This window comes from Gavia stellata, chromosome 1 (genome assembly GCF_030936135.1).
Source record: "Gavia stellata isolate bGavSte3 chromosome 1, bGavSte3.hap2, whole genome shotgun sequence".
NCBI classification, from domain to species: domain Eukaryota; kingdom Metazoa; phylum Chordata; class Aves; order Gaviiformes; family Gaviidae; genus Gavia; species Gavia stellata.
Genome location: NC_082594.1, coordinates 71058435 through 71079689, shown reverse-complemented (window position 1 = coordinate 71079689; position 21255 = coordinate 71058435). Strand labels below are relative to the sequence as shown.

General features: G+C 42.2%; 1 protein-coding gene across 24 annotated transcripts in view; it reads left to right on the top strand.

Moving 5' to 3' along the window:
- MAP4K4 (mitogen-activated protein kinase kinase kinase kinase 4) overlaps positions 1-21255 on the top strand; it is a 162398-nt gene that overhangs the window by 115043 nt on the left and 26100 nt on the right. For 3 of the 24 annotated variants that reach the window (XM_059835344.1, XM_059835351.1, XM_059835128.1), the window contains exons 9-18: positions 10-88; positions 2069-2244; positions 2929-3001; positions 3471-3681; positions 10879-11040; positions 13116-13202; positions 13961-14086; positions 17465-17626; positions 19658-19888; positions 20804-20910. In XM_059835344.1, coding sequence (XP_059691327.1) covers positions 10-88; positions 2069-2244; positions 2929-3001; positions 3471-3681; positions 10879-11040; positions 13116-13202; positions 13961-14086; positions 17465-17626; positions 19658-19888; positions 20804-20910 — 1414 coding nt within the window. Of the gene's footprint in view, positions 1-9; positions 89-2068; positions 2245-2928; positions 3002-3470; positions 3682-10878; positions 11041-13115; positions 13203-13867; positions 14087-17464; positions 17627-19657; positions 19889-20803; positions 20911-21255 lie in introns of all 24 variants that reach the window. The other 21 variants (XM_059835016.1, XM_059835270.1, XM_059835072.1 and 18 more) reach the window with 9 other exon arrangements.

The following is a 21255-nucleotide window of genomic DNA, read 5'->3' as shown; positions in this document are numbered from 1 at the left end:
TTCCTTCAGCGCTTTGTGACATGCATCCCATGAGGGCACTCTTTCTGATACCCAGGAACCCTCCCCCACGGTTAAAATCCAAGAAATGGTATGTATTATTTATCTCTTGTTTGTAGCCCCTTTTGTAGTGTGATGCTTTCTTCTGCCTCATAGCATGCTGTTTTGTTACTGCTTCCATGGAACTGTAAAGTAATTTAAGTCAGCAAAAATCGCTCTGTTGTTAATCTTCTGTGCCACTGAATCAAAGCACGAAATAAAAAGCGTGTGTTGTTTATTTAGTTCTGTTTGTCCCAGAGAAATTTTATCTCAAATTGTGTGAAAATGAAAACCAGGCTTTTTTTCTGGACAGAGCAGCATCTGTATTAAGGTAACAAATAGATCCATATTTCAAAAAATAAACTCCCGCAGCACTCTTAATAAGCAGTATGTTTTCTCAGATGTATCATAACACAGAAACAGAACAGTACTATAGTGTTCTAGTTGCTAAGTTGGAAGGAGCTATTAAAACTAATGAAGGCTTTTACTATAATTATTGTAAACGATTGGAGTTGAGTGTGCACTTCTTGCCAGCTGAGAAGAATCCATTAGTATCGGAGGATTTCCTCCCAGTTACTGGTTACAACTGGTGTGTATGAAACAAAAATACTCCCCAGAAAGAGGTTTCATGTAGATTGAATGTGATCACAGGATGCTGTGATCCTGTCAAAATAATGAAGTGACTTGACTGCCTACTCAATAGCAACGTAATACAAACTTGGCTTGCTTGCTGGGCTTGGTCTTTGCCTGGATTGACTTATTTATGCACTTGTACTGTCAAGGCATCCCTCTCCCTCTCTGATACTTGCTTTCTGCATGTTAAAGAAATACAGATGCATATACAGTATTTGCATAGGCCTTTCATTAACCTTTTTATTTAGAATAATAATACTTAAGGCGTGAGGAATAAAAAAAGAACAGCGAAGTTATCTTGAATTCAGCCTCTTAGATTACAGTAGGAAAGTGAAGTGATGGACGGAAACCATTGTCGTTTTTACACATAACCAGGCAGCAGAGGTGTTTCCCACCCAAGCACGGGAGCAGGTTGAGAGCACTGAGCAATCAAAAAGTGACTCTGGCCAAAGCCAGTGCTGCTGTGACTCAACTGTTTTGATAGTGTGCTCAGTGGCAGGTTATGAGAAAATAGGCCAAATGATGAAAAATTTGGTTTTGAATATTTCCATTATTGGCATTTTGCAAGGCGGCTTGTTCGGTGACTTCTGTCTGGAGAGGTCCTCTTTCAAGAGTTCAAATGAAGTGCTAATTGAGGAGGGTGGTGCTCCAGTTTAGCTAACTCCAATCCCCGGTCACTTCATGCGGTGTGAAGCAGGAGCTTCGTTCAGTTCATGCCCTTAAATTGTGTTGGTGAGAATTTGACCCCAAGTGCCTGTGTTGAACAGACAACACTGTTTGACACCCTCCTATTGTTCTACAAGGATTTTTTTGTGTGTGGCTTTTCAGGTAAAAACTAAAATAATCTTAAATTCTCGCAGACCTAGCTCAGTGAGCCCAGGTGCATAAAAAGGCAGCGCGGTGCTGCTTGTGGCAGGGGAGTGTTGGCCACAGTTCTTGTGGCTTTCGGTATGGCTGTTCTGAAGCAGACGTGCCCTTAGATGGCGTGGGCAGGTGGAGACACACCAGAGCTGCTCTGTCTGTGTTCCAAGCAAGCTGGGTGCTACCTAGCTCTGGTCCAGAAGTAGCAGAGCTGGGTTTGCATGATTTGCCTTCGCTAATAGATCCTGCCTTTCACGGCAATTATGCCTGTGAAAGAGGGCACATTACTGTGAGGCTGTGCCTAAGCACTGCAGGTATGTTGGTATCGCCCTGTGTCCATCCAGTCCAGCGCTCAGCTGGAGCACACTCAGCTCTGTTTAGGAGGCACACTTGCAGCCAGCACTTCTACCATCCTCTGGGACGTGATGCTCTTTGAGGAAAGGAATTAGACTTGGAGGAAGAACAGAAAAAATGTTTGAGCTGAGTTTTACCTATGATCTTGTTTTGTTTGGGTTTTTTCCCCTCCCTGCTTTCTCAGGTCAAAAAAGTTTTTCAGCTTTATAGAAGGTTGTCTAGTGAAGAATTACATGCAGCGACCTTCTACAGAACAACTCTTGAAACATCCCTTTATACGTGACCAACCAAATGAAAGGCAAGTCCGAATCCAGCTTAAGGACCATATAGACAGGACCAGGAAGAAGAGAGGAGAGAAAGGTATGCAGCTTCTAAAAATCAAGTATTGCAGCTTGTTAAAAATACATGGTTTTGTCCTGCTTTGCATTCTAAATTCCCACACCTAGAAGAGCTCCAAACAACTGAAACCCATGAAAGGTTCTTTTTTAATTCATATTTTGACTGTCAGCAGGCTTTTAGGTTTTGTTCTGTCCTCTACAGAGAAAGTATCAATTTCAAGTATCTTTTCAGATAAGTTAAATTTACTCACTTCTGGGCCACTGCCTCTTCCATACAAGCATTCAACAGTATTTAGGAGGATATTGGCATATATGCCTTCCCCTTTTTTGGTCTGTGGTAGGTTCATTCCTGGAGTGGTGCCATAAATCAGTCTCACAGGAAATAACCCAGCACAGGAGCTATTAAGCAAACGTTTTGGGCAGCCTGTTATCTTTATTCAGGTGGTGCCGAGGTTCTCCAGGTGTCTTGTCTTAAATATAAAACCTGCTGTCGTTCAGGGAATTTGCTGAAAGTCTGCTGCAAAGCACTGTGCTGCTTTACAAGTGTGGGAAGATGGGCTTGTATATGTGGAATGAGTTCTAGGGTCTGTGATAGATCTTCTCGCTGAAGGCGATAGGAACTGTTTCACTAAGGTGCTACTGCAACTCCCCACTGGCCTAAAATTAAAGATAAGCACTATCTAGGCCTGTGTTTCTTTCCCATTAGATGAGACGGAGTATGAATATAGTGGAAGTGAGGAAGAAGAGGAGGAAGTGCCTGAACAAGAAGGAGAGCCAAGGTAATAATTGGTTTTGGGAGGGCTCTGGGCGGTTCATGCCAAGTAAATCTAAAGGTCTGTGACTATAAATCAGGAGCATGCTAAATTTCTGTCTCTTATTAAGTGCACGCACAAGCCACACAAACCACCCAAAGGGTCTGAATACCTATTCTGTGACTGCTGAAGGTTTTAAAGCTCCCCCTCATATGGCTTAGAGCCAGCGAGCTCTGGATGGAGGGAGATTTATGGCAAATAGGATTGGTCAGGGGCTCCATGGTGTCAGAGTTGGTCCTTATTTTGCTTGGCCTCATTTCACGCCTTCCACTGAGAGCGTGTATTTGACATGCATCCACTGTCTTCGCTCTGAAAGAAACGAGATTAAAATTTAACATCATGCTATATTTTATTAATGTTCCCCTGCTTTGGAAAAGGCATTTAATGGCCCATCAGGCTTTATTGTATGAGAGGCTTTAACTTCCTCTTGTTGCAGTTCCATTGTCAATGTGCCTGGAGAATCAACCCTCCGACGTGATTTCCTGAGACTACAGCAGGAAAACAAGGAACGGTCCGAGGCCCTTCGGAGACAGCAGCTGCTGCAGGAGCAGCAGCTCCGCGAGCAGGAGGAGTACAAAAGGCAGCTGCTGGCAGAGAGGCAGAAGCGCATCGAGCAGCAGAAGGAGCAAAGGAGGCGGCTAGAAGAGGTAGAGACAGGAGGCTGGAGCTCAGGGGGCAAAAAAGCCCCTCTTCCACTTGTGTTTCCCATTCCCACACCCATTTAAAAACAGTTCCCTGTAGCCCCAGCACATCTCAGGAAAGAAAACAACATGTGCAAATCCACTGGCAAATGTAGAGCAAAGCACTTAAATCCATGTCTGGCTACTTGAATATGAGCCGTCTTCCAAAGCATTTGACTATCCAGCAGCCCCTATGGAGGCAACAGGAGCCAAAGCTGGGTTGTTTGAAGGTATTTGGGGGAAGGCTGTGTCTTGGTCTCTGTTCCAAAGAAGAGGCAACATGTCTAGACTTTAGGTAGCTGTAGAGAAGGAGAGACATTAGTTATTCCCAGATGGATTTTTTCTGAAGATTACTTTTTTTGGGGCCATGACATGCTTCGAATTTCCCTTTAAAGCTTTCTCAAACATCTATGTTTGGCACTTGTTCATGGTAGGTAGAAAACTATTTTTTTTGTATTACTCTCTCATGCATAGTAGCATGATGACTAAAAGCCACCTAGATTTATAAATACGATTTATAAATCAGTGATAAAATTACAGTTCTGCAAAAATTACAAATATGTAAGTCATACTTTTGTGAAATGGTGAGTATGCAATTTGCATACACTACCCAAAGATAAAAGAAAATTAATGTACATGTACAATATTGTTCTGTCATACTTGCCACCTCCTAAGATCTCGTGTGCATTTATATATATGTAGATGGAATATGCAGTGTGAGCTTCAGAGGTAGGAGGATTTCAAAACAGTTCTTCAGGCCAGAGCTGGGTATGACACAGAGCCGAAGTGAAACCAATCCTCTGGCTCCTCAGGAAGTGCAGGGTCAAATTCCAGTCGTCCTTAAATGACCTCTTGCTTGAGTTGCTGTTTCAACTGTTCACTTAGCAATGATGGAAAAACTACACCCAGTCTGGTTTTCCAAATCCTGGTAATGTTTAACGAGGACACAACCAGGACCAAATGTTGGTTTGCATCCCGTGACGTGTTTACATAACAAATAATACAAAATTCCAAATAGCCTTCCAGTTCACATTATGCTTCTTATCCCTCTTTTTCGATCTGCAAGTAAATTTAGTGCTGCTACAAGGAGGGATTGGCTGCAAAGACTCAGCCACACATGAAGCCAGGAGGAGGGACAAGGGGGAGGCATATAAACTCTGTTTCTTTTCTGTTTCTTCCCCACCCTTCTGAGATCGCCAGTATAAACATAGTAGCTCTTCCAGCTGTTTTTAGACTCTGGCTCTGTAGTGATTTTGCGGGGGGAGCAGATAATAAAAAGAGGCTAGGAAAATATGAAAATAAAATATTTTATTGATATTGTCAAAGGTGGGCAAAAGTTGAGATACTGCTTAGCCTCTAAAATTTTTCTTAGTATGGTACTCAGTGAGTTCTTTTAAACGCCCCTTTGATCTCTGAGGTTCTGCAGGCGGTACTTTTTTGTCAAGGAGGGGGGTTACTAGTAAATTATCTAGGTCATTTAACTTTAGTAATCAGTGCAACCCTTAAAACCTGGAATTTCTTTTTAAAATAAAGGAGATGCTGCTGCTAATAATGGAAACAAAGCAATGCACCTCTTTGCTGCACAAGGTTGAACTTTTTGGTGATGTTGCAGAAATCATAATTTAATGAGTAATTAAAAAGAAGAGGCAGTTACCTGAAAGTTATGTTTAATCAGTCCTGCTTTTCAAAATACAAAATAGAACTAACAACTTCAGCAACCGCAAGACGGCATGTAATATAGGCTGATGTACTACTGAATAAGCTTGCACAGTAAACCGTGTAAAGCTTGTAAGAGAAAAGCTTTTACCTTTTATTGAGTCTGTAACCTCAGCTTGGTTCCCTTAGAAACATAAATATGAGTGATGAGCTGTAAAGGTTTCCATTTGCAGGTGACGGGGCAGGCATATTGCTCTTGAAGTGAATTAAAAAAAAAGCTCACACTGAGTTTTCAAAAAAGCCTACTTAGTTTGTTGGATCTTGTGTTGGAAAAATGTATGATCCCAAGTGATTTTTAACAAAACGACAGCCAAAACAAGCTCTTTAAGATGGGGGAAGGGTGGTAGACACATTATTTAGATAAACATCAGTGTTGTGACACAATTGAAGGCCAAAATATTGAAATGTTGTCACTTTGTCCTTAACTCACCTCCCTGTTTTGATGAAGCCAGTAAACAATGAAAGACTTGGTAATGTGAGTTAAGATTAGTGTCAGGCAATGAATCTCTGGGGTTCCATCAGTTTGTTGACATTTTTACCAAGCCTTGCTTTCTTGTAATTTTTCCTTGTTTAGAGTAAGTGTGTGTTTGGGTATACCTGTTTGACATTCTTTGGGTAGAATTTTATGCATTAGATAATCTCCCTGAACAAGTTGCTTATACTTCCCCCCCTTCTCCACTCCTCCCAGCTTCCTAAATTAAAATTGAGGGCTTGTTCTTACAATGCTGGCACAGAGCCTAGACAGTTTTGACCAAGACTGCAACAGGAACGGTGTTTAGGACATCTGCCAAAAACTGTAATTCTCAGCAGTATTAGAGAAAAGATTACTTTTTAAAAGGCATATAGGTGACTTCTAAAACTCGTTGTTGCAGGAACCTTATATATAATTTGTGTATTACTTAGAAGGTGGAAATGGTATGTGGTCAAAGTGCAGAAGATCACCCGAAACACTTTGGGAAGGGGATTGCTTGTCCTTCCCCCCACTCCCCCTTTAAAAATCATATAAATATTAGTTGCATAAATATAAGCTATATGTTACGTAAGTGTTTAGATGGTTAAAACAAGAATTCTGAGCTGTTCCAGGCTGTTCTGACATGGGTCTATGTTTCTGTTCACCAACATGGAGACACCAGTGCTCAGTGTGACAGGTATGGAAAGGCATTTGAATTTGCAAAGCTGAGTCTGGTTTGGGAAGTTCAGAATTAGCCATGGTGGAATCCCATTCTGTGTGGACCTCCACAGTTCAGGATAACTTCATTAAATGATTTCGCTGTCCCTGGTTATGAGAACCTAAGCTGGATGTTTTTGAAGCGGTAGGTTATAGCTCCATTGGCAAGTAGTGCAGTCCAGTAGAAGCAGATTTGTGGAGCACAATAATTAAAGTGGTGAGGACCCAGAGACTTCACTCCATGTGTTTGAAGACAGGAGGAGTTCTTTTGGATTAGCTGAGGTCTAGACTGTGTGCCTGCTTGTGGTTGGAGCACATGTGCCTTTTTAATTTCATCCAAAAGGAGTGGTTGGCACTCCAAGACATCCTCAAAATATGAAACAAAACCTGGTAAGTGGAGATGATTGGATGATTCAGTTCAAAAGAACACTCCTGATCTGAACCAAGATGCTAATGTAGGTGTACCTGCAGGCAATTTTTACCAGGGCTTTGTTTCTTTTACAGAAGGAGGGATTATTCGTATCTACTTAACTTGAATTGCTTGCAGTTTGGATTGGTACTGAGTAAGAAGTTGTAGTTCTGCTTTATCTCTAGTGTGGGCAAAGCAAAAGTCTCTTTATTAATCTTTCCAATCCTCTTCCTAATGTGATACCAGGCTGCCTAATTCTTTGTGAAAGAAATCGTTAATAGATGTATTTATCAACCTTCATCTGAATATAAGAGTAATAATATTTTATGAATAGAAAGTTAGAGGATCTATATTTATATTCAGCATTTCACTCTGTGAAGGAGGTCCTTAATTCGCTGGTATACACCAACTGCATGTGTAGTTGCATTGCCCCCTCCTGGTAAATCATGCTCTACTGCATGGTCTTCCAGTTTGGAGGTGTTGGGTACCATTATGAGATCATCATTAACGCACCCTAAAACCGCACAAGGAGCCAGAGTATTGACACTGTATTTTCTGTATGGTTTTTTTGTTGTTGGCGTAGTAAATGCCAATTTTGTGAAATGCAGAAATTTGAGGCAGTATGGGCTCTCTGAAAATTCTGTTTTGGTATCTCTGAAATTTCTTTGACGAGTTCCTGCCCTTACCTTCTGGTTAACAGTTAGCTTCTTGAAAATAAGCTTTTCGTTTGACATGTGCAAGAAAGTTGCTAATACCATATGCAACTAAAGAAGATCTAGATACGCATCCACAATTTCAGGGAATCCAGATCTGTATCTGCTATCTGTTGAGCATGTACAGGAACAGTGTTTTACATCAGACCTTTTTTGTAGTGTGGGGTAAGAATTACAATATCTAACAATCACACTTATTAAGTTCAGAAATTGAAGTCTTAGAAACAGAACATGGTGACCAGGGCTTTAGTGTGTCCTCGTGGAAGAGTTGCTAGAGGCGGTCAGGAAGGTGACTCTGTGCCGACAGAAGGATGGTAGGAAGTCAGCTAAAGGGCTGCTTCTGAAGCCAGCTTGGTCAATGATGACTTGCCACCAACCAGCTTTGCCATCGCTTTGACAAGATGTAGACTAGGACCCGAGAGATGCTTGTCACTGCAGGTTTCCTTTCCCTGGGCTCATTAAAACTGAACTCCACTTTGTTAGCAGCCCGAAGTTCAATGCTCAGGTTTCAAAGGCCACGTGCAAAGGAAGTGAAACCTTTCTCTTACGGCTGCGAATAAGTGGATTGTGTGGGGTGTTTCTGTGTGCTCTTGTGGTGCCGGGTGCCTCCCTTCCCACCCACCTGGCAAGGGGCTGAGATGGTGTCTGACGGGAAGGAGGAAGTGATGCCGAGAAACCCCATCTCTCTGTGTACTTTGGCGCGTAGACAATAGCACATTTGTTCTTTGGAGATTTGACTTAAACACACGCTGGTGGCAGAGACTCTTCCCCCCCCCGCTTCTTTTGCTGGGTAATAAATATCTGCTATCAGTGCTGAGCTAGCAATCTGACTGTCTTTTAACAGCTGATTTTGTTTATTTCATCATGCCATGGAAAGTCAGCTCTCTTAGTCAATTTGTAACTTACTTTTCTCGTATTAAGTTCAGTTATTTATAATTATTGCTGAATACTTCTCCACTGATTCAAGAAGCAATGAATTTGTTTCATCCAAAAGGCCGAAGCTCTGCTCATCTTCCTTGTAGAGAGAATGATGCCATCCCAAGGTCTGCAATATATCCACTTAACAACGTCAACACAATATTGTTAGACAGACAGGCTTCATATGTTTAAGAAGTGTTTGAGTTGATAAATGTGCATATTAACCAGTCAGCAGCGTGCAATCTCTTGCATCCTCAGGGCAACAGAATTATTGTACTTCACATCTTAGTTTTCTTAAACAAAGAGCCTGTCAGACTTGATTGGCCGAGAGGCACCTGAATATGTTGACTTAAATATAGAAATTGTTTGACACAGATGCGTATATTCAGAAGTAAAAGTGCCTACTTAATCCTTTTACAGTGCTTAAAAAAACGAAGGAGGGGAAGCAGTGAAACCTATGAAATGCACTGAGTGCCGTAGCTGCCTTGCAGCACTTTTGCTATTTTTGTATCTACAGTCATTGAAGAGAGCTTGCTTAAGCAAGAGAGAAAAGGCTGGTAGATGCATTTAATTAGGAGAGGAGATGCAAGAGCAAGGAAGCTGTGTTGCTGAGAAGATACAGAAAATGTGGGGGAGAAAAGAGCTTATGTCTTGTGGCACAGGAAGGCAGTAGTGAACCCAGGATAACGCTGTAGGCCAGGAAGGAAGATGTCATAGTTACAGAGTGGGTGTGTTTGAACAGTGGTCTTTGAGAGGGTTGTGTATTTCCCCAAACTGCAGCTAGTTGAAGAGAATCGGAAAGTAGCCTGTTCTATTTCAGTACCACTAATTCTTAACCACCTTTTTTTTCCCCAGTGTTTCTTCTCTACTGTCATGTCAGTATCGATTCTAGAAGTTGGCAAAGGCTGTTGAGCTTTCACTTACTTCATAGTCACGTAGGGTAATGCACCAAGCAGAGAAAGCTCATCCCGTGAAGTAACACAGGGAGCGTAGATTGGCCTTTGCTTGTTCAGCTGAGCACAACTATGAAAAGTACACCAACAACTGTGAATTTGTGAACCCCAATAAAAGCTTAATCTGAGCGCTCTTGTAAGACCACTGGAGTGCCTTAAGACTGGCAAATTTGTGGCAGCTTTGCTTCAACAAAAAAAACTGGTGATAGGAATAACCAATGTAGGTTTTCACTTTGTTTTTGGGATTAAATTTGAGTGTGCTTTTTTTTGGTTTAAATTTCTTCTATAATTTTTTAGCATATTGTAGAAATCTGTAATGGAAGTAAGCGTAGAGATATTCCCAGTTGATGGTCGAACAGGAGACAGCTGGGTCGTTTGACGCTTAGGCAGTTGTGGGTGGCTGCCTGGGATTTCGAGGTAGGTGGAGTAACTGGATGCTTCTGTAGAAGTGCAGGAAGAGTTGGTCACGACTGTATGGGCATTTAAAATGTCTCCTCTGAAGTCATACATGGTGCTCTATAGACATAAATGAGTCAGTTCATACTTTCTAGAGCTGTTTTCCAGGTTCTTTTCAGACTTGAGCAGACTTATCAGCACCAGTTTGCATTTGGGTCATGCATGGAAGCTTATCTGTGTAAGTGTAAAAGCTTAGCTCAGCTGTTTTTCCTCTTTTACACATAGGTGCTTTTGATGTTCTGGGAGGGGCTGAGGCGCTGTTGGTCAGCCTTCCTTCTCTCTTAGGCAAAGTTTTGGGCAGTACATTAAATTGAGCTTGTGTTGTTGGGCTAACACCACCAAATTCTTAGCAGACCGTGAATTGTGTTAAGAGAGAAGCTGCTTACCGAAAGCTCAGATAGTTGTCACTTGAGTTTTAGCTGATACAGTGGGGCTGATAATTCCCTTTTGGCAATGTTTAGATAATGTGTTGAAGTCAAGAAAATTGTCACTCTGATTAATATTTGAGTTGATTTGATTGGGATTTCAGTGTGAGCCTCTCTTGAAGAGCAGCAGTGAGCTTCCACACCTCAGTTGTCAGGAATATGGTACATGACTTTGTGTGTGTGCATGAAGAAACCCAAGAGAGTAAGCGAGGCTGCTTTTAGGGTTAGTTGTGTGCTGGGTATGAGTTAGTTTCCTGGTGGAACACTTGCATAAAATGTTTTGTCACTCAGTTGCAGAGCTTGCCAGTCCTGGTAAATCCCTCTCTTCACAGTAGAAAACAACCCCACCTCTTTCTTTGATAACAACAAAAGTAAAACTTTGTGGTTTCTTTTTCCCTTTTTGTAGCAACAAAGAAGAGAACGGGAAGCTCGAAGGCAACAAGAGCGTGAGCAAAGACGGAGAGAACAGGAAGAAAAAAGACGTCTGGAAGAAATGGAGAGGAGGCGTAAGGAAGAGGAAGAGAGAAGAAGAGCAGAGGAGGAAAAGAGGAGGGTAGAAAGGGAGCAGGTGAGTCCATGATACAGATATATGTGCAATAGATTTGTTTCTTCTAAATTCTAATTTAATTTTTTTAAAATGAGTAAGCCTAAAGCACCTTAGAGGCAACCTAACACTGACCCTTTCATCTTTGTTGTCTCTGACAGCAAACGCACTAACATAGATCGTAGAGCTTTATGGAAAATTCTGGCAGCCTCAATATTCCCTCAAAAAAAGAACTCTTGTTGCAGTACTCATTCTAAATTCAGCTCGTGCCCTGGGCTTGACTAAAATCCATCAGAATTGGCAAAATCATCACTGGGGCTGAAAATCGTTTCTAGACTTGTCTTGCTGGATCAGTGGTTCTTGAACGACATGCCCCTGTTCAGAAGGCCTCCCAGAGAAGGGCAGCTCTGTTGCGTGTCAGCTTCTGGCACCCAGAATTGGTCAGAGGCTCGTCATAAACTTTGAATATTCTGAAGCTGAGATGGAACCTTTCAGCTGCAGAGAGTTTTCCTTCCTAAAGCTTAAATATGCAATATCTCTCTCTTACTCTGTCTATGTGAAATCAGCTCTAATAATATATGCCAGTTCAGGCAGCAAGTATATCTTGTGTCAGTGTGCCCTTAATACATTGAAAGTACAGGTGAGAAATATTTTAAACTGTGAAATTCAGCTGCTGTATTTATGCATGAAATCTGCATGTTTTAAAATCCTTTAAAAACTTTAATCAGGGTGATAATCAGGGTAATAATTAGTTTGCATGTACTACAAAATACTGATCCCAAATAAAGGGCCAAATTTCCCATTAGCTTCAGGAATGCTGGTTTTGGCCTGATATTACCTTAATTTTTCTTACATAAAGTCACTGTATTTGAGATCATTGATGATCGTGTTACTGGGGAGTTTTATTGTGTTTCTATATATTTCAAAGATTTTTGAGTCAAAAGGAGAGAAGACTAACCAATAGGAATAAATTTATGGAAAATCTCTAATGACAACACAGCATTTTGCTTTTGGGCAGACACCGGGTATTCCCCCAGCTGCTTTTTAAACTGTTGAAATGCTAATTACGCACAGTGCCAATAATGACAAACAGTTATTTGATGTGGCCAAGCTGAACCACTCTGATTTTTTTTTTTTTTTTAGAAGGAAAGACATGCCCTCTCTTAGAATTTTTGTTAACCCAAACTATGGCTCAGCCAATGTGCGTAACAACAGTATAGTGTATCTCATCAGTCTGTCACAAGACTTTCTATAGCTCCCATCACTGTATCACTGATTCATTAGTTTCTTTATGCATACACTGTAAATGTGTGCGTGTGCTTGTGTGTGTGCGCATGCACATGTTACATTCTTCCATTAATTGCATGATAGGATGTTACCAGCTTGGGTTTGGTGCTTCAGAGTTTGAGTTGGTCTAGGGGGTCAGGCGAAGCAGGGGGTAAACCTCTCGACCTGTTGAGGCTGCAGGTGAAGAGATGGCTAGATCGCAAGAGCAAGCGAGTTTGGTCTAATATCTGTTTCCCGGTGGATGTTTGTTTGTGTCATAACCATCGCATAATTCAGCAAGGCTGGCAGCGTCTGCTCAGGAGAAGCTTCTGGTGAGGGCGGCAGGGGAGATGGCAGGGCAGTTCCCAACTGCACTTGGCAGAGTCCGTCTGGGGGGAGCTTGCTCCAGGTCTGCCTACACTAAGCCTGGCTCTAGCTGTTGCTAACAGTTCATCGCACCAGTGCAACAAACTAATGTTTAATACAACTTGCATGTGACTTTGTGTTGGCTGTGTTGAGTCAGACTTGCTGTGTTTTAACTTTCCAAAACCTTCAAGTGCATTTTGCTGCTTCTTGAAACCACTTCCAAAATACGTAAATGAGCTCTGGCCCGTGCCGGCAACATTTGCAGGAGTCCAAATTTCAGCATGGAAGGGGCCAAATCCGATGCTCAGGAGGCAGGGCTCCCTAAATTGTTCTGCAGGCACTAATCCATCCTGAAGTGCGTTTCTCGTTAAAGCTGAACTGGGGAAGTAGCGTGTGGTGTTCCACCCAGGGGGTTCTGATGCATTCCTTTTGAATAAATTTATTGCTGGGTAATTTCTATGTGACAGGAGTATATCAGGCGACAGCTAGAAGAGGAGCAGCGGCACTTGGAAATTCTACAGCAGCAGCTGCTCCAGGAGCAGGCCATGTTACTGGTAAAGCACTGTATCTGTTTTGTTCAGTAGCTATAGGATCCATTTATCCAGCCAGTCCAAGGTTTCCCTCAGTCGGGCACAGCTGCACTGACAGTATGACAACAAAGGAGCTTGATTAAAAGGCCATTTATGCTAGCGTTGTGGGCTGACAGGCACATATGAGAAGTGCTGTATGGTCACACTGCTTTCTGGGCAGTAAGAAGAGGCTTTATGTTAAAGTGGAACAGTTCTGGTGTGGTGGTCGAGTTTCTGAACAGACCTTGGCATTCAGTGAAGAACTAGAGTGCTTATGTTGCAGATCAAAAGCACACATGATATGTAAATCCACCCCGGGATACAATGGCCTAGTGTTGGTCTAAATCATTGTTTTATGAACTTTACACTGGATTTAGTATAAATAACTCTTTTTTTTCCTTTAATAAAAATCAGTTTTGACATAACTCTCCAATCATGTCAAGCTTAGCAGTACACTCTCAACTTTCCCAACACGAGAGACGTGCCGTATTGGTCTAACTTAGCCCTTGGTTACACTTTAACAATGAAATAAACAAAAAAAAAAAAAAAAAGGCAACAACCAGAAAGGTGCATTTTTAACGGGATGGATAGGTACACGTCCACCATACAGTCAATGTCATGTCTTGAATTCCTCACACGTTCTCTCAAAGGAATACAGATGGCGAGAGATGGAGGAACACCGACAGGCAGAGCGACTCCAGCGCCAGTTGCAGCAGGAGCAAGCCTACCTCCTGTCGCTGCAGCATGATCACAGGCGGCAGCAGCAGCAGCAACAGCAGCAGCAGCAGCAGCAGCAAGAAAGAAATAAACAAAGCTATCATACCCCTGAGCCAAAATCCCACTATGAGCCTGCTGAAAGAGCGCGTGAGGTAAGTCCTGCTTGTGGGCAGGAATCTGCTACCTGCTCCTCTGCCCCTGCTGGTTGGCATCATCATGACTGTGATTCTGCTGTAGTACAGTTAGAGGCCAAAGTGTCACTCATAAGGGGCAGGATATTTTAAAAAGTTGGCCGCTGGTTTCCAAACCCAAGGGATACTTCTGAGTACTTTTGCTGCAATCATTGGAGTTCAGAGTTTTGACGTATAAAGAGTGGAAAGAAATTCTGGAAGGCTGCAGACTGGGGTGATCTGATTTTGGAAGATTCACATCAGGAAGTTAATCTCATCTGCACTTCATCAGACATGTTTCATAGGAAGCATTGGTGCAGTTGGTGATCTGCGTCTCTGCCAAGTACTGGCAGTTGGAAATTGGGAAGCAATTGGAAAGCATGAACCTATGAGGGCTGCTTGCACATAGCACCTGTTTACACATTCGGTGCTTAGCCCATGCTCTTGGAAATATCCTTCTCATGGACACAAACCTGAATTTCATTAGTTTCATTTTTGAAGTGTTAAGTATTCTCTTCCGAGATCACGTCCTGTTCTTATGAAACTGTGGTGCTGCCTTCTTGAACTTCGGGAACTCCCAAGTCGATCTGAAATCATCGGGGTGCTGTTTGTTTCAGTGAGTGGTCCCCTGTCTTCACTGGTCCACGGGTAACATTGCTAAGCAAGTAATTGCCTCTTTGATGCACATTTGGCTCTCTTTCAGTGGTCTTATTCTTATGTTTCCCTTGAGCACCATACCACCCACAAACCACTAGACTGGGCAATACTGGTCAAAGCTCTTAACGGCATTCATCACCAGCATGTGGGAGCTAGGTAAATACATTTTGGAACAAGAACAAAAATATCCTTGGGGCTGTTGAACATGATAAAATAGATTTCAGTCCACCTTTGTCCAGTAGCGCTTCATTGCCTTTGAAGTATTGCTGTTTGGGCTTGGTGAGCATAAACTCACTTTCTTGTAGATGCTATTGTCCAAGTTCTTCATAAACCATGTTTGTGCGATCTCATCCATTCGTCTTGGTTATTCAAGTGTCTGGTACGTCTCTCTCTCTCCTGGAAGAAGTTCAGACTTGTCCAGTATGTGGTGGTGCAGGCAGGGAACCAGCCAGCCCTCCTGTCCTTGTTCCTGGCCTGCCTTGGTGAAAGCACATTGCCAGTCCAGCACTCCTGTCCAACCTGAAGGCTGGCTTTGGAGGAATGCAGAACTGTCTATGTTCCTTGTCTCCCATTTTTGTTTCAGAGTTGAAAAGGAGAGAAACTCCTGAAGGTGCAAAGTGTTACGTCCTTTAGCAGAACCACTGACTCAGCTATTTTTCTGTCATGGTCTTTTTCTTTTGTGATTGCTCTAGCCAGAAGGAGTAAAGTGAAGGCACAGAAAAATTGTGTTAGTAGTCAGATCTTCCCAGAGGCTGCTGTGTACGTGTGGTAGAAGTTTAGCCATGATATCTCGATGCCTGGCAGTGGGAGCAACACCGGTTAATCTTAAAAGCAGGCATTAACTCTAATGTAATTCTTGACATTGGAGTTAGAGAGCGAGTATTCTGTGCCTCATACTTTCAGGTATACTGCTCTCCAGAGAAAGTCTCCATCTACGGAGATGCTCACCATCAGGATGATAAGCCAAAGTGGGCTCACTTTCCTGTTCTGGCAAAGGCTAATGGGGAGTAGGTTTTTTTTTCCCCCATTTCAGTGGCAATGAGAATATAAGGAAAAGGACTTCTAAGATTGGCTCTGGGAAACAGCGGGGGAGATTAGAGCAAGAAATGAGGCTTAATACTGTTTTCTGGTCCAGACAGTCAGATGACTGGATCAGGGCCAGTTTCTATCCAGGGATGCACTGGCTATCTCCTTCCCACCTCTTGCCTGGTTTTAAGGACATGTGGCTCGTGCAGTTTGTGTGCTTTGTGGAGGAAACCTCCTGTCTTCTACAGCTAGAGACATGAAAGCCTGTTCCTTCAGACAGACAGACTTGGGGCTTTTCCTTGTTTATTCATAACAAGGACTCTGGCTTGTTTTTTAAACTTTAAAGAATGGCTCTGTGAAGTTGAACACAGTGGTGAAAATGGTTGTATGGTGAAGATGCTTGCCTCCATTGTTGTATTTCCCAAGACATGGTATATTTTGTGTAGACCTGGCAGAAGCTTGTCTGCTTGTTCCTGTAGGCAAACTGTTACTATCCTGAAATTTTGGAAAGCAGGGGCAGGTTGGGTTTGTAAAGCAGCCTAGCTAAGGAGTCCTGGAGACTTGCCTCTGTCTTCTGACATGTGTATATGAACAGCCAGTCTCTCCAGACCATCACTGCTAGGGAACAATTAGGAAACCACCCCAATATTGGTTTTGTGCTCCAGGCACAAGGGTTAAAGCAAATCTTGTGAGCAGAATCTCAACAAATTAAATCAGCCCAAGCTGCCAGTTTTCTCTTTGACGCTTTGATGAAGTGCTGGGAGTTTAGCGTTCCTCAGTGGCAGCTCCCCTGGCAGAAATGCACACGCTGCCCTGATTCCTGGAACAGACCGTCTTAGGAAATGGGAGGATATTTCCTTTCTGCCTGGAGCCTCCCTCTATCTCTTGCCCTTCATACCTCTTGCTTTGTTCACAATGCTGCGGCCTTGGAAGAGGCGACATTTCTGCACGGGGACCTCGCTTGATGTTCTTTTGAGGACTGAGCACTTTCTGACTTAGTCTTCCCCTCAACAAGCTCTCGAGGTTAGTGTACGATCACTTTTGCACCTCCCTGAGAACCAGAAACAAGCTGCTGGGGCTGTTCCCTGCAGCCTGTGAGGTCGTGTTGGGACTATCTGATAAAAGAGAGGATGGCCAGTCCTACAATTTCGTACCTAAAGCTGAACAGCCTCCATTATTGCAGGGTAGAGAAGCATATCCTATCTCTTCTTGCATTGCCAAAGAGACAAGCACAGGAAAGCAGATAATCAAATAACATTGGTTGAGTAAGATGGGTAACTAGAGGAAGCAATAGCAATGGGAAATGTACTTTTATATTGTAAAGTTGTTTCTGTTTTCATATATCCTTTTTATTGTCTGTGAGGAAAATACTGATGGATAGTAACTAGTCTAGGCAGAAAGAAGCACCATAATGGTTTTTCATCATAACACTTCCCATCTTACTGCCTGCTGTAGCCTCTCTTCCTGGTATGGGTTATCCATATTGGCATACTTGCCTCTTTGGTGTAGTTCACTCTGTGTTTTACGGTGGTGATGAAAGTGATAGGGAAAAAATCCTGCCAAGCCCCAACTGTATTTGGTTTCTTTATGGTAAAGGAAAGGTGGTACTCACCTTCATATTTCTACTGTAATTGGTTTTATTGACTCCAGGCTTAACCTCCATTTATTTTGGCTTAGGTGGAGGAGAGATTTAGAAAAACTAATCAGGGCTCCCCTGAAGCACAGTCTAAGCAGATGGGCAAAGTGTTGGAGCCACCAGTGCCTTCAAGATCAGAGTCCTTTTCCAATGGAAACTCAGAACCTGCTCAGCCTGCTCTGCAGAGGCCGATGGAGCCCCAGGTAAGTGCCCAGGAAAATCTTGGTGAGCCTGGAGGAAATTCAGAAGTCCCAACATGTTTCCTTCAAATTTGCAGATCTTGGCACTTAGAAGGTCTCGTGTAAAGGGTAGCACTGTTACACAAAGCAGCTTATTCAGTAGATTTGCGCTTTGTCTATTTTTGCTTATTTTACTGATAAACTGATGAATTTGTGGTTTTGGTGTTGTGGTTGGGTTTTTTTTTTTTACTATTAGAGCATTCTGTTTAGCATTAGAGTTGCATTCCTTTATTATCTGTGCAACAGTGGAATGGTGGGCTAAACCCTGGTGACAGTTGCAGTACACTTTTATAATTCAGAATTTGATCTTTGCAAGATATTTACTACCAAAAAGGATGCTCAGGAAAGAAGTGAGCTTGCTTGTTTTTTTAAATTCTTGCGGAAAAAGCTAACTAAACAAGTGGGTTTTAATAGTATGAGCACTGCTTCAAAGAGATTTACAAAACATGACTAAGAAAAGCAAGTTTGTTGTCAGTAGGCTTACAGTTGCTAAATAAAGCTCTGTACCACCCCTGGAAAATCAAAAAGAGGTTGAAACCATTGAGCTGTGTGGCTGCCGTCATTCTGTTGTTTTCTAATGAAGAGCCTCCAGATCTTGGTATCTGTATCTCATAGGAATTACAGCATGAATTTAAAAAGTAACCTTTGTCTAAAACTTAGACATAGCCCATAAATTCTGAGCCATTTAGATATGCTAAATTAAACAGTATAGTTCTGCATTCAGCTCCTCTGTTTCCATGCAGAATTTTCTTCTCCCAAATTAAGTCTGCTGATGACAGTGCAAGCTGAAACCATCTCTGATTGTGACTAGGTATTGCAACTCTTTTGGGCGACAGGAGAATTTGAACAGACGGGAGAGTGGGAGAAATCAGGACAGAACTTCATCTCTTACTCATTAATTCCTGGCTTTTAGTCAAACCTCTATGACTGTTTCAAAATATTAGACTTGTATCTTCATGCTCTCTGCCAGTTACTTTTAAAGTCTGGGTCTTCTGCTCATATTAAGGATAATCAGGCTCTTCAACAGCTGTGTGTATTAAAATTGAGGAAATAATAAACATATAAAACCAAATACAACCAGCCTACTGAACCTGGGGTTGAAAGCAAAGTTTTGCTTAATTATTAGGTGTGAAAATAGCGTGTTCCTCAGTTATGACCTTTTCTCCTCCTTTGTCTGAGAAATTAACTCTGAAACACAGGTTTATGCACAAGGAGGGAGTAGGCTGAAGGGTCAATGTGGATTTCAAGGGAAATCCCAATGGAGTTTTAACTCTGGAGTCACTGTTGTGCCTTCTTACTATGTGTAATTGATTATGTGTGTGTACGTGTGTGCGTAGTTTGTGTATAAATATGTATATATGTACAGTATATGGTACATATATGGTGTAAGTATAATATGCATTGTACATATGTATACTACATACAATATATATTATGGTTTTTTTATATATATTGCAATGACTGTAAAGGAATAAAGGCTTTTGTGTTATGGTCTTTCTCCAAAAGTTTGGAACTGTTTCTAGTTCCTAAATTTATTAGGTAGTGTAAATGTCTCTCGGTTTGCACATTTTACAGCATTCTTTAATTTTGTACATTTCTTCAATTAGATATCTGCTTTAAATTTCTCAACCCACCAGTGCTGCCAAGAGACCTGACCAAAGCCCACTGAAGACTGGGGAACGGAAGGTGACTTCTGTCTTGAGTGGCCTTTGGACTCAGGCTCACGGTGCAGATATTAGGTCCCCTTTTCTTCTGGGCACTAGTGTATGTGTATGTGGAGAGCATATCTCACAAAAAACGCCTATGTGCTGTATTTTCAGTCTGTTACGTTCTTTGGGCGCTTGCCTTGCTTTTAAGTGCATTGATTCCACCCCACGCTTACCTAATGCCATAACCAATTTGTGTCTGCCCGCCCCACCTGCCTTTATTCTGTGTTAATTGGAAAGCCAGTTATACTGAGCGCATTGAATGTTTTATGTTTTGTTTTCTTGTAAGGTACAGTGGTCCCATCTGGCATCTCTCAAGAACAATGTTTCCCCTGTCTCGCGATCCCATTCCTTCAGTGACCCTTCTCCCAAATTTGCTCATCACCATCTTCGTTCCCAGGACCCATATCCACCTTCACGCAGTGAAGTGCTAAATCAGAGTTCTGACTCTAAGTCGGAGGTACCCGACCCCACCCAAAAGGCTTGGGCTAGATCAGACAGTGACGAGGTGCCTCCAAGGGTAAGGAGTAGAAAGACAGATGTGTGCTATTTTTTATGATTATTAATTATTATTTTTTTAAGGATGTGATACCCTGGGCACTGGGAAGACCATGCCCTTGTGCCAGCATTGGTAACAGTATTTTGGAAGGCAGATCATAATGTAGGTGTTCAGTCAATGGGTTAATGGTAATCAACCTTAAGTACAGTATTGAAGCTTCACATAAAATTGGCAATTATTTATAGAATGCAGCTATTTCAGAGAGACAATTTATTATGCAAAGTTAACAAATCATTACCATATTCAGGAAAGAACTTAAAATATCCCTGAGGTTATTGCTCAGAGTTAATTTTCCTCTTCATGTGTTATGAACCCAAACTATGACTCATACGCATATTTAAAATTGAGATGGAACTGAACAAAAAGGAAACATTCAATATATTTCTTCCTCCTTTCCCCCTCCCATCCCCCTCCCCATCCACTGGGATTTGCTTCTTCTGAGTATATTCTTGCTCCCCACCAGTCTTTGCCTTCTGCTGATCCATTCCTGGGCATTTTTTTGGTTCCCCTGAGCTTATTCTCCTAATTCTCATGCTGTTTCAGCAAATTGCTTTGTGCCTCCCCTGCTTCAGTCAAAATGCCATATTCTTTTTGAATGTCTCAGTAGTTGGAGTGTAGCGAGGTGTGTATGTGTTTGTGTGGTAACTATTAAACACAAGTTAATGTTAAGACTAAACTTCGAGTTCTCTTCAAAATCGGAACAGCACCCCAACTAAGGCACTTGGTTTTGTGGGTGTTTGTTTATTGCTTTTGGTTGTTGATGCTAGCTTGGACTTAGAATAAAATCTTAAGAGTATATTCTGTAGCAGGAGAGGTTTAATCTTCCTCTTGTCTCTTTTCTCTTCATGGGTTTAACACAACCTTTTTTCTCCCAAGGTACCTGTGAGAACAACGTCCCGATCACCAGTCCTGTCCCGCCGTGATTCTCCACTACAGGGTAGTGGGCAGCAAAATAACCAAGCAGGTCAAAGAAACTCCACGAGGTTTGTAAGCCTACATGTCCTCGCCTTTCTTGCATTGGAAGGAAAAGGCTCACAGGAAGCCAGGCGTTTCCAGAGAGCTTTTGGCATTGTCTGTTGGATGTGAAAGGAGGATGAATTTGCATCCCTTTTCAGTAGTGATTAATATTCATTTCCCTTAGTGTAGCATGTGTGCCAACAAATACTGGCAAAATTTCTTCTTCCCCCTCCTCCTTTGAGTTGCCTGCCCTGTAACTTTTGCAATATTTTCAAAATATCCTTAAGATTACTGAAAAAATGTGACCATTCATGAACATCTTCCCTTTTGGTGCAACAGGTCATCTTGAGTGTACTGTGGGGATTACTGGC